This window comes from Myotis davidii, unplaced genomic scaffold, assembly GCF_000327345.1.
Source record: "Myotis davidii unplaced genomic scaffold, ASM32734v1 scaffold591, whole genome shotgun sequence".
NCBI lineage: Eukaryota > Metazoa > Chordata > Mammalia > Chiroptera > Vespertilionidae > Myotis > Myotis davidii.
Genome location: NW_006284340.1, coordinates 1,650,215 through 1,663,284, shown reverse-complemented (window position 1 = coordinate 1,663,284; position 13,070 = coordinate 1,650,215). Strand labels below are relative to the sequence as shown.

At 56.3% G+C, this 13,070-nt stretch overlaps 1 protein-coding gene across 1 annotated transcript in view; it reads left to right on the top strand.

Annotated features, from left to right (window-relative positions):
- The first annotated feature begins 364 nt into the window (after positions 1-364).
- Positions 365-13,070, top strand: part of LHX4 (LIM homeobox 4) — a 26,108-nt gene continuing 13,402 nt past the window's right edge. Inside the window, exons 1-2 of the mRNA XM_015569903.1 lie at positions 365-449; positions 3,677-3,848. Of these exons, the coding sequence (XP_015425389.1) occupies positions 365-449; positions 3,677-3,848 (257 nt within the window). The remainder of the gene's footprint in view (positions 450-3,676; positions 3,849-13,070) is intronic.

Here is a 13,070-nt window from a genome sequence, read left to right as displayed (position 1 = left end):
CTAAACGTGCTGTTGTCTGGGCTTGCAAGCCTCTAAAACTCCCGGCCCTCCCTCCCTGCATACATTAGCCTTAATGTATTCTCTCTTGAATACTCATCATATTAAGGGTCCCGCTAGATACCTTGGTCGAAATAAATTTTATGGGCATACATCCTCGCCCTCATCCCTGTGCATTTGCAGCCGGGAGGAGAAATATAGCCGCATCTTTCCTCCCAGGCAAGGCCAAACAACAATTAGGTGGGAATCGGCGGCCTCTGGCCCCAGACCCAGGAGGTGCGGGGAGGGAGCAGGCGCCCCTACCGGGCTCACCCAGTACCCGGAGGGCGGTTCTCTGTCTGGTTCTCTAAGGGTGAATTTGTCTCCGATGGCCCAGTCCCTGGCTCCCCAGATCCAGCAGCAGGCAGTGTGCCCCGGGGTGACTGCTGGGCACAAGGGGCTGGTGCTCCCAGGTTCCTGCGCTCTGTACCCTTTCGCTCTGTACCCAGTTGTCCCCAAACCACTTCCCTGAGCCCTGAGGGCTTCTTGGTTAGAATTCCGCCCCCCTCTCCTGCAAAATGAGGCCAGAGCCCTCTCCCTGACACTCCCTTCCTCAAGCCCCAGGCCCAGCCGCTGCAGGAGAGACCCCGCCCTCTGGCCCAAACCTTTCAGATGCTATCCGCCTGGGATGCCTGTCTCTCCCCCATCCCAGGACGTGCTGCGCCACAGGAACTGCTGGTTATGCACCTGTCACTCATAGTCTCACCTGTGTGTATCCAAATCCCTCCGCTCCCAAGGCCTCACCCAGCCACAGCCTCCCTGGCCACACTGGGGATCCTGATAATTCCTGGGGAGAGGCAGGGGTGTGGTGGAGTGAGCAGCCCCCAGCCTTGCAGGGCTGCTGTGTGATGTGGGTGCTCTCTGAGCCTCCAGGTGAGGGTCATGACCTCCAAGCAGGGGTCCCTGGGAAGATTCAATAAGATCAAGCCAGTGATTTCTAACGTTCCTTTCCCCTCGGCCCCACATCTAACACCAGATTACTGCAGTTATCTCCTAATGATAGCAAGCCCTTACTGAGCACCAGCTGTATACACGGTGATTTGTTTAGTCTTCACAACAATCCTATGAGGTACTATGTCATCATCACCCCCCCCCCTCCCCCACCGCTTTAACAGGCGAGGAAACGGAGGCAAAGTAATTTGTTGAAGGTTATAAAGCAGGGCAGGATTCGAACCCAGGCGGTCCAATTCCAGAATCCGTGGTCTTACCCTGCATGCTCTCTATTCCCCCTTCTCCGATGGAGATTCCTGTAGTCATCATGTGCTTAGCACTTTGCTGGGCACATCGGAACTCCTTGGTGAGCAATTGTTGGTTGAACACTTTCTTTGTCACAGAGGAAACCTTTTGAGATAGAAAAAAAGTCCCCATACAACCTGGGACCGGTAGCAAGTGCCCAGTTTTCACATACTTCACCAAGTGTGACTCCTGGTAGTTTTCATGGTGTACTTGGTCTGAGAATGGGGTCAAAGGGCACGGCATCGAAGGGGTCTGACTTTCAGGCAATGTTGGTGGCTGCCAGAGCCTTGAAGGGAACAGGCTGGGGTCGGGGTTTAATGGGGCCCAAGACTGACGCGTGTGTACAGGGCTAGTGATGGCAATTTAGTGACTGTCCCACCGCCTGGGTGTAAGTTTTAGATACAAATGACTTTCTATTTGAGAAAGCGTTCTCCTTCCATAGTTTAGATGTTTTCAATTTTCTCCCAGTGCATTGAGGCGAATTCCCATATGTTGACACTTTAAAATTATGTCACGACCAACAAACATATGAATTGAGAAACCCGTGTGATTCATGAGAGATTTGGTTTTATGATGTTTGTTGACGTTTGGGGATGCACAGGAGAAACTAGAGGAGGAGTGTTTCAAGGTGAGCTTCTGAGAGAGGGTTTGATCAATTATTTTTTTTAAATTTTTTTTATTGATTTTTTTACAGACAGGAAGGGAGAGTGACAGAGAGAAACATCGATCAGCTGCCTCCTGCACATCCCCTACTGGGGATGTGCCTGCAACCAAGGTACATGCCCTTGACTGGAATCGAACCTGGGACCCTTCAGTCCGCAAGCCGACGCTCTATCCATTGAGCCAAACCGGTCAGGGCTTGATCAATTATTTATCCTGTGATTAACATCTGTGGTGGTGTCCTGTGTGCCAGGCACCGTGCTAGGCAGCGAGTTTACAAGGCCGAGAAACACTGGTGCTGCCCCTTGAGAATCCCACCTTCTAATGGGAAAGACACCGTGTAAACAAATAATTAGCAAAGGTCCTATTTACAATAGAGGTGAGAAATGCCAGCCAAATGCTGGCACTTTTATGTGTTTTTGTTGTTAATTTATTGCTTTCCCTTTGGGGTTGCGGGAGGGAGGGTCTATTTACTCACCCACCAATGGAAGCCTGACCATCTTGTCTATTTCGAAACTGCTTCATTGGCTCAAAATCCCTTGGCAAAGGTGAAACGGGAGAAAAACAGACCTTGGCTAGAAAGCCACCCGGGGCGGGAAGAACAGTGGTTGGGGTTGGGTTGCAGACAACAGAATCCACTTTCACTATCTAAGTGGAAGGTGGTCAGTTACCTGGTATTAGGTAGCTTGCGACTCAGTGGAGCCATGTGTGGGCCAGTAACTCCCAGCCCCCGGAATTCCTCGCCTCTGCCATGGCCGAGCAGGACATCACAGCCCCGACCCCAGAGCCTCTGCGTGCTGCACACCCGCACAGGGCAGCCTGCCCGAAGGCTGTGCCTCCATTTAACTTAGTTCTCAATTCAGGCCCCCCCCTTTTGTTGGGTTAATCCTCACCCAAGGATACTTTTCCGTTGCATTTTAGAAAGAGCGGAAGGGAGGGAGAGAGACGGAGACATCGATCGGTTGCCTCTCTTTTGTGCCTTGACCGGAATCGAACCCGGGACCCTTCAGTCCATGGGCCGATGCTCTACCCACTGAGCCAAACCGGCGAGGGCCAGGTCCCTTTTAAGTACATCTGATTGGCAGACTCTAAATCACAGGTGGAACCTGAGCTGCAAGGGAGCCTGGAAACGCAGTTTCTGGTTTGTGGCCTGCAGCCCAGGAAGGCGCATTGGGAGGGATGTTGTTGGAGCCAGTCCCTGGTATCCACGGCAGCTCATTAAAACACTCCCAGGAGATCCTCTCAAGACACTGAGATGCTCCCTCCACAGACACCCTCAGAACTGGGCCTCAATCTCTACTCACCCCCTGCACAAGTCATCTGGTTTTTCCACCCGGTGGTCTCGGCCCATGCCTGGGCAGGTCTCGCTTTGGCGACGATGTTTTTAGCCCAGATTGCACCCAGGAGTGAAAGTGTCATGGACATGGAGGAGAAGGTTGCTGGGTCTTCCTGGCCCGCGGGCTGGGGAATTGCAGGGGCATAAATGGGGTGAGCCGATGCTGCTAGCCTTGTGGTGCCCTTAGAAACACAGAAGACGCCTTTGGGCCAAAGACACCCAAAGCAGGAACAGCAAAGCATGGGCTGCATTTCAGCCCCCTTGACCAGAGGTCTCTGTGCGGTGTACGGCCTGCACAGCTGCACGCGGCAGCCCTGGAGGCTGGGGGTGGAAAGGCGTCCACACGGGGCCCGTCTGGTGAGCGGTGCTGTGCGGAGGGCTCACGCTGTCTCTCTCCTCTCCCCACAGAGATCCCCCAGTGCGCTGGCTGCAACCAGCACATCCTGGACAAGTTCATCCTGAAGGTCCTGGACAGACACTGGCACAGCTCCTGCCTCAAGTGCGCCGACTGCCAGATGCAGCTGGCTGACAGGTGCTTCTCCAGGGCCGGGAGCGTCTACTGCAAGGAGGACTTCTTCAAGTAAGTCAGAACCGGGGCGCAGCCTCCCTGAGCTGGCCTGGTCTGTCTGCGTCGCGCTGTGCAGTCGGTGGAGGGGGGCAGACGCTGGCAGGGGGGCAGGGTGGGGAGGGCAGTGGGCCCATGGAGGGGTGTATGAACCCTCCTGGTGAGAGGCTGCTCCTCCACGGTCCCCCTTTGGGTCACCAGCCCCATTGCTGCCAGAAACCCCAGGGTCCCCGCCTCACTTTAGCTGCCCGGGGAGCATGCACCAGGGTGGCTGACAGAGGCTCCTGCAGATCCTCAAACGCTCTCTCTGTCTGGGAGATGGTGCTTCAGGGCTCTTGGCTGTATCATTCCTGCGGCTTTCAGAGCAGGTGCGTTGAGAGCCCCGATTCGAGATGAGGCTGCTTCCCGGGCCTCGGAGGCCTAGAGGAGTTGTCTCTGGCGGGGGCCCCGCTGGGCTCCTTTGGAAGAGGCAGTTCCATGTGATGGTTAAGAGCCCAGACCCTGCCTGGGTTTGAACCTACTGACTAGTTGTGTGCTTTCGGGCAAGTTATTCACTTCTCTGTGCCTCAGTTTGCTTACCTGGAAAGTGGGGCTGATGCTAATAGTCCTGCCTCTTAGGGTTGTTCTTCAGCTTTGAACGAGTCCGTCTGGGTGAAGCTTTGGGACAGTGTCTGGCCCCCGTGTGTGAGCTCTTAGGCTGCCTTGATTTTCATTCTGATGTTGGGTCCATCAGGAAAATTCCTGTTGGAGCTTTGGGTCAGGGTGAGGGGACCTCCTAGAATTTATTTCTGAGGCATTTAGGCTGGAATCTTCTGTCCCAGGATCTAGTACCTGAGGCATTAGGCTGGTGGCTCAGCGGATTGGGACCAGCTGATAACAGCAAACAAGAACAGGAGGCGGGGATTGTCCATCAGAGACACTGGGCCCAGTGTCAGGGGGGGGCAGTGTGGGGGCCCCGTGGACGGGACTGGGACTGTGAGGAGGCTCACCAGGCGAGCGAACCCCAGAGGGGTGGTGTGCATCCTTCAGAGATTGTGCGTTCTGGGGACGGGGAGGGAAACGCCGGTCCCGGGAACAGAACACGATTTCTCCCAAATCCTTCCAAAGCTTTAACTGTGGGGAGTGAGTCATTGGAATTTCCGAGGGTCCCAATGATTTTTGTGCAACATGAGTTGGAAAGTACATTAAAGATCCACTTGATAACTACTGGGGCTGCCTGGGTGGCCTGTGTTCAGAAGGCAGCTGACTGTCGGTCAGCATCACACTGTGGTCAGATACGCACTGCTGTCTCCGTGTGTATGCGCCCGAGCGCGCGTGCGTGTATCTGAGTGTGGGGGCAGTAGCTGGCACACCCTACAGATCCTCCAGCTGAGAGATGGGCCTCTGGTTCTTCATCTAAGCCTTTCGTGTGTCCTTCCAGCCCCAACCTTGTCTTCTCCTTCCCCGCCTGTGGCCCTCGCCTTGCTCCCTTTGTTCTGGCATTTACGCCGTTCCTTCCCCTCTACCCACACCCTTCCTCAGTGGGCAGCAAGCATCTGCCTGTCTTCTTCCCTCAGCGATGACCTGGCCAAGCACACGGCTGTTCTTGCAGACGCCTGATGGGGTGGATTTCATCATGTGCGTGTGTGCATGTGTGTCATGTGCCTGTGAGCACCTGTGAATGAGAACGTGTGTGAGGGAGGATCTAACTGAGGGAGCAGGGGATGTGTGAGTTGTCCCCGCTCCCATAGCCAGGGCACCATCCTCCAGTTTTTCCCTTTCCCTGCGGAAAGCCCAGTGAGCTGAGGGAGGCAAGAGGCCCCGCCACCTCCCTGTTCATCCGGGGACAGGGTTGGCACTGAGGTGCCCTGGCTCAGACCTCTGGCCGGTCCAGCTGGGCAGGGCAGGGCAGCCCGTGGGGTGCAGGCAAAGCCTGCCAGGGACACAGAACCAGGGCTCTGTCCACAGAGAAGCTCTTTTGAGCCCCAGAAGCACCCTGGGGCACCATCTGATGTTTCGACCTTGATTGGCTGGTTCCGGGTTTGGGAAAGGGCGGTAGCAGCTTGGGGGCAGTTTTGGGTTTGGGAGAAGTAGTGATGAGGAGAGAGGGTCCCCCTAGACCCAGGAGAGGCTCAGAGTGAAGGCTGGGGAGGGATTAGCACTGGTTTACGGGCCACAAGCTCTTGACCACAAGTAACAAGGACACCCAGCTGGTCCCCGGCCTCCCCAGGCCATGGCCCTCATTTGGAGTCTTCCCGGGCCTTGCTCAGCAGCAACCTCCCGACTGACCCCCCCCCCCCCCCCCCCCAGACTAGCGTCCTACCTCGCAGCTCAGGTCCCGACCCCTCTCCCCCAGCTCCTCAGGGCCCCTCTGCCTACAGAGTATTCCAGATGCATCACACCAGCAGAGCCTTCTGCCCTGGGCCCACCCTCCCTTCCAGGCCTTAGCTCACTGCTTTCCTGGGTATGAGGACCCCCCCCCCCCGCAGGATGCCCGCTTGCCCAGGCACGCTCTGCGTTTTCCCACCTCCACGCCCTGGCTCTCCTGTCTCATCATCGGGGATGATGTTCGTCCTTCCCAGGCCTGCCCATCCTCCATGGCCGAGAGTCGGCTCCTCAGTGGGTGGGAGCCCCTGGGAGGCATGGCCACCCTGTCCCTCCTCCCTCCTGGTGACTCAGTGGGAACTGCCCTGTTTTGCTCATTCCTCATGCACCTGTTAGAGCTTCCTGTGGACTTGAGGGAAGGCTTGTTAGTCGGTCATTTTTCTGTCCCCCATATAGGCTCCTGGCCCCAAACCTTGCCCATAGGCTGTCAAAGAGTAGATCACACAGTGAATTTACAACCACTGCACAGTGTCCTGCGATTCTTGGAGGCCAGGCTGCCTGGGAGATGCACAGACCCCTTTATTTAGCACAGTCATTGTCCTTGTCCCATGGGACTGCCCTGCTTCATGAAATGACCCAGTCTCAGGGGCGGAGCCTTTTGTAAAGTGGGGGAGCTGTCCACAGAGTGGGTGCTGATTCCAGGTCATTAACCCTGTGCTGGGATGCTGTGTGGAGGGAAGTGGTCCTCCCCACTGCCAATGCAGGGTCAATCAGATGTGAAGATCGGCAGCTCTGAGGCCCCCCCAGGAGGACACGTGGATTAATAGGCAGTCGGGCCGCACCGTTCTTTGGGACCGTGGCTGTTTGGTACAGGGAGGCACAGCTGCAGGCAGTCCCAGTCCCAGGTGAGGACAGGGAGGAAAGGAGTTGCTCAGGGTCAGAGTGGCTTCACCTCCCACCAGGGGTCTTGGGACCCACTTCCCACTTGGGGCTCAGGCTGTGACGTGGCCACAGAGCTGGGTGCTCTGCTCCTCGTGACAGCTCCTTAAATGTCCCCCGGCCCCTGCTTTCCCATGGCACACTGGGGCACAGGTGCAGTGGGACTCTGTGAGCAGAGAGAACGTGAGGCAGGGAGGGGAGCAGGGCAGTCTCTGGACCCTCAGATCCCTCCCTCATCTCACACTGGCTGCAGGAACTGGTTCAAGTGCTGGGCGCCTTTAGGCAACTTCCTTGATATCTCTGAGCTCCACTGCCTTCTTCAGGAAAAAGGGAAATGCTACTGGTGGCTGCTTTAGAACACTTGGCACGCTGGAGATCTCACTCAAGGGAGGTGTTTTTTTTTTTTTTTATCATCAGAGTGGTTTGGGGAACCCAAACTCTGCACCTTGCACCTCAGACAGCTTTCAGCTGTGGGTTTGGAAGATGCCTGGTGAGAGCCAGGGAGAATTCCTTCTCTGTGCTCCTTAAAGTCAAAGAGAATCACGGCTGTAATGTGAAGAGTGGCCCCTGGATGTGAGACAGAGAAGTACGGTCTTGTGGAAGGTTGTACTCTGTGGTTGTTGGCTTTTTCTTTGGGGGAGGGGGCCAAGGGGAAGCTGGAGATTAGCTTTCACCTCCGGGAGATGGGGTAATACTGACGACTGGCAGTAGAGGGCGATGTTGATGTGTCACAGACAGAGAAGTACGGTCTTGTGGAAGGTTGTACTCTGTGGTTGTTGCATTTTTCTTTGGGGGGCGGGGGGCGTTGAACTCTCTCTGGTTCAATACCGTTGGCTCATTTGTGCTGTTGTTACTCCTCGGGTTCTTGGCTCCCCTTTCTCCAAAGGAAATACGATTCTGAGCCTGAGAGGAGAGCAGTGTGGTTTCAAGGCCATGCAATTTCAGTCGCAAGCCGAAGCGCCAACTCCTTGAACTGCATTTGCTAATCAGGTCCTTTCTGGACTGTGTGCCCAGCATGTCGTGGGTCCCCTGTTTCCTTGCAAAGGAACCCAGGGTCTGGGGAGGGCAGGGGTCTGAGAGGAGGGCTTCTGGGTCCCCTCCCGGCAGCTCCCTTGCTCTGAAGCGCAGTGAAGACAGGACAGGTTCTGTGCTGCAGGAACTGGTTCAAGTGCTGGGCGCCCTTAGGCCACTTCCTTGACATCTCTGAGCTCCCGGTGTCGTCTTCAGGGAACGTGGGGATGCTCATGGTGGGTGCTTTGGGAAACCCGGCACGCTGGGGCACTTCTCAAAAGGAAGGTGTTTTACGAGCAGAGTAGTTTGGGGAACCACTCTGTTTGCTGAATCCCTGTCCTGACTTTTACTAGCTGTTTGTCAATAACAAGTGCGTAGGCCCTTCGAACCGCTTCCCTTATCGTTAAGAGGCATCATGCTCGCCCACAGAGTTGCTGTGAAGTGGGAGGATAGCGAGTAAACCGTGCCCAGCACAGGCTGGTGCTTTATCTGTGTCTCTGGGTTTCTGGCCCTGAGTGGCCGCTGGACCCACAGCCCTGGGAGGCCCGGCTGTTGGCGTCCGCCCGCAGTGCTGGGCCTGCGCTGGCTTCTGACCTCTTCCTCCTCCCCCAGGCTTGAGACCTTCCCAACCAGGTGACCTTTAATGGCCGAGAAGCCCTCAGACAGAGGTGGGGGTAGCCTGGCAGAGCGGGGCGGGCACAAAGCCATGTGCTGGGGTAAACCACGGGGTAAAGATGCCACGTGGATTTGCATGAAGGCTTGGGAAACCAACCAGCAATGATGATAATGCAAACAGCTATAGAATCAGAGAGAGGGTAACAGTCATACAAATATTTAAAGTAAAGGCTTCAAGAATGTTCCAGGCTGCACCCCTGGCCACTCTGCCTGCCTGCGGGGAAGAGTCGGAGGCATTTTGGGGGTGACTGCCACTCCAAGGGGCTCCTGTCTAAAATGGCATGCTTCTCTGGGGGTGTCTCCCTGCCCCGGGACCTTCACCTGCCTGGTGGGCAGAGACAGGCACTGTTGGGGACCTGGAGGGACAGAGGGCCTCTGTGTCGCTTGCTTGTCAGGGGGGAACTGTGCCAGCCGCTCGCCCAGTCCAACAGTTCCACTCCCCCTCACCCCCCCAGTCACTCTCCTGGCCGCCAGCAGGGCTGTCCGCCAAGGGCAGGTGAGCGGCGTCCTTGGGAGCCCGGGGCGGGCGCTGATTTATCCCCGGGTTCAGAACAGCCTGTTTCCGCTCCGGCACACTCTGCCTTTGGCCCGGCCGCAGGGTGGTTTCTCTGGCTCCTGTCAAGTCTTCACTGTCGACCTTGGGACCTTGGCCCCATCACTCCGGAGACCTGGGCCGCCCTGGCTCAGCAGGGCAGATGCGCACAGGATCTGGGCTGAAACCTCTGTGGGGTGGATTTCACAGAGGAATCCAGGCTCAGTGTAGAGCTCTCTGAGCCTCACCTTTCATCTCGGAAAAGGGATGGGAATAGAAATAGCTCCTTTTCTGAGTCACTGTGAGGACTGAGTATGATGAAGGGCGCAAGTACTCAGTTCTATTCGTAACTGTTCTGAGTAAGGTCGTGATGCTGTGTCCAGGTAGGAGGAGGAAAAACAGAGGAGGAGGGGCTCAGGCTACAAAAGGCCTCAGGCCAGATGGGGGTCCTGGGGTGGGAGGTGGCCTGTGTCCAGTGGCAGCGGCAGGCAGGTGATTGGAGCCACCGCCGGTTTCAGTGTGGGGGAGCCATCTCTCCCTGCGTGTCCAGAGCTCGGTGGCTGTAACTGCAGTCCTCACCTTCCTTCCCAGGGTGGGGTTCCCCGCTCTGGCTGGAGGGGCCTCTCGCTGGTACCCTGTTGCTCCAGGAAGAGGCCCCTGTAGTTCTGGGGTTGTTTGTGGGTCTAATCTGGGGCCAGGTTCTTGCCCAGCCACTAATTTCTGTTAACTACACACCTGCGAGGCCACACACACACACACACACACACACACACCCCCTAGCAAGATGTGCTTAAGGGGCGGGTCTCTTTGACGTGTGACTTTCCATAATTTCCGAATAGTTTATAGTCTAATTTCCTCACTAAGCAAATTAAACCTTTTAAGGTAATGATCAGACGGTACAGAGAGTGGCTGTGCGTGTGGACATTTGTAAGATTCAAATACACTGGTGGGACCAGGCCCACAGTCATTTGCGAAGGCCTGTAATCAAGGCAGAAGCAATTACTTAGCAGAGCGGCTCCCCCTGGGACCCGAGGCTGTATATCAGGGGTGATGAGCCCAAGGATTATCTGTCTGCCCGCCCTCCCAGAGCCCATCCTCGTGACATCTGTGCAACCTGCATCCCAGAGACTTTGCTGCTTGGGGGAATCTGCCTGGAACCAAAGAGTTGCAAACCAGCCTGCGAGTCAGCTGGCAGCTGGGCTGTGGACATGGGGTCCCCAAGCAGAGAGGGGTCCAGGTGAAGTGGGCGTGGAGGTGCAGTCCCGTTCTCCTCATCGCTGAGGCTCAACCTCCTTTTCTCTCCTTCACCTCCCACCCGCACCATTCAGGTACCAAGTCATGGGGCCCAATTCCAAAATGCCTCTCTCTCTTTCTTTTTAAAAATATATATTTTTATTGATTTCAGAGAGGAAGGGAGGAGAGAGAGCTAGAAACATCAATGAGAGAGAATCATTGATCAGCCACCTCCTGCACCCCCTCCTCCCCCCCACTGGGGATCGAGCCCGCAACCCGGGCCTGTGCCCTTGCCTAGAATCTAACCTGGAACCCTTCAGTCCGCAGGCCGACGCTCAATCCACTGAGCCAAACCAGCCAGGGCTAAAATGCCCTCTCTCTCCATCCCTGCTGTCTCTGTCCCCTCTGAGGCAGGCCCCCCATCACCAAACCTCTGCTCCACTGGGATCTTCCCCAGTTGGCTGCCCCTGTTCCCCCCCAGCCAGTCGTGCTTCCTGCCCGGCCTGGCCACGTGGCCCCCACGGCCTCCTGAGACTTCCAAGCTCAGCACTCAAGGGCCCGCAGTGATCCGGCCTGACCCAGATGGGTCAGCACAGTGGGTGAGCCTGGGGGTGGTGTGAAGGGTCAGATGGGGCGTCTGCCCCTAAACATCCTTGCCACTGCTGGTCACAGCGCCTGCCACACGCAGATGGGTCAGCACAGTGGGTGAGCCTGGGGGGTGGTGTGAAGGGTCGGATGGGGCGTCTGCCCCTACACATCCTTGCCACTGCCGGTCACAGCGCCTGCCACACGACCACTGAGAGACAGAGAGAGAGAGAGAGAGAGAGAGAGAGAGAGAGTGAGTCCTTTGATCCCGAGGGACCCAGAATCTGCAGATGCCACAGGAGGGCCAAGAGCATCTGTCACACAGTGTTTCTCAAAGAGTGGTCCTTAGAACCCCACATCAGGGGCATCGTGGGGGGCTTGTTGAAAGTGTGGATTCTGCTTTTAAGCAAACCTCCCAAGTGGCTCTTCTGCTGGGAGGGGAGGCGGTAATCTGGAACCCACTGAACGAAGGCCTTGGCAGAGAATGGAGCCTGAGGTAAGGAGGGACCAGCACAGTCCCTCCTTTCATGAAATGACCCAGTCTCATTGGGTTTCCCCCCTCCGCGCCCTGGAGCCACCTGGGCAGTCTCCTCCTGCCCCTCCTGGGCAGTCCCCTCCTGAGACTCCAGGTTGGGTGCCTGGAGGCAAGCACGGGAGGAGGGTCAGTGTTGTGGCCACAGCCCCCAGCCTGCCCCGCTGTGAGAGGGGATACTGACGCCTACTGTAAGAGGAGAGCTCACCTGGCGCTGCCTGGGGCGTGCTGCAGGCTGACTGGGTGCTGCGTGCTGACTGAGTGCTGCAGGCTGACTGCGTGCTGCAGGCTGATTGCATGCTGCAGGCTGACTGCGTGCTTACAGAAGTTAAGGGAGGGAGCTGGACTCTTCTAGAAGAGGGTTGGCTCCTACCTGCCCCAAGCGGGAGAGGAGGGGAGCGTGGCTGAGGGAAAAGGAGAATTGGGCTCTAGCTTCTTTTCTGCTACGAACGGAGCTGTGTGATCTTGAGCAAGTCACTACCTCTCTCTGAGCCCGAGTTCCCTTCTGTGTTAAATGAGGGGCCTGGACTAGGCCACTGGTTCTAAAGCCTTTCCAATAGCATTTATCTCAAAATAATACTGAACGTTCGTGAAAAAGAAAAACATATTTAAAACCCCAAATACAAAGCAGCGCGGTGTGGGGCAGATCTGGTGAGCCTGGGAGGTATGCGAGTGCGTGTGTGCATGGGGGGGGGGCTGGGGGATATGGTCCCACACCCCAAGGCTCTCACGTTCTCTGGTGCGAGGCCTTCTCCGAATATGGCCCCTGTCCATGTCTGGCGAAGGCTGACCATTCTCGGGCAGAACTTTACGTGCCCGTGACATGGCTGAGGTGCTGATATATGCTGGAAGTATTAGTCCATACAGTAACAGTAAATATCGGCAACTTACCTGTCAAGTGTGCTGATAGCGAAAAGAAATACATGTAGGGAAGTGTCAGCCGGGGGAAAAATATACGGCCTGCAGTAAATCACCCACAGGCAATTAAAGCATAAAATTAAGTTATGCGCTACTTTGTTTCCTGGGGACAGTGCGCTGGGCTGTGGCAGCTCCCACACACGGAGGCCAGCGTGGGCCTGGCCTGACCCCCACTGCTCCCAACGGCCAAGAGCAAGGAAGAGCATTGAGTTCAAATCCCAGCTCCACCGTTCACGGCCATGAGGCCTCTGGCACGTTACCTACCTTCTCTGAACTTGTTCCCTCGTCTGCAAACAGGGGAAGCTATATCAGCACATGCCACAGACATGGGTCATTTAGTATTTATTCAGCAAATAGCCACCAAACACATAGTGTGGGCCAGGCACTTCTCTAGGCGCTGAAACAAAACAGATGCAGCCCCCGCTGGCCGTCTGGAGAGGGAGAAAGACAGGAAACCAGAAATGGCAAGTAGTTCTTTGGAGAGAGGAAAGGAAGTGCTGGGTGGGGA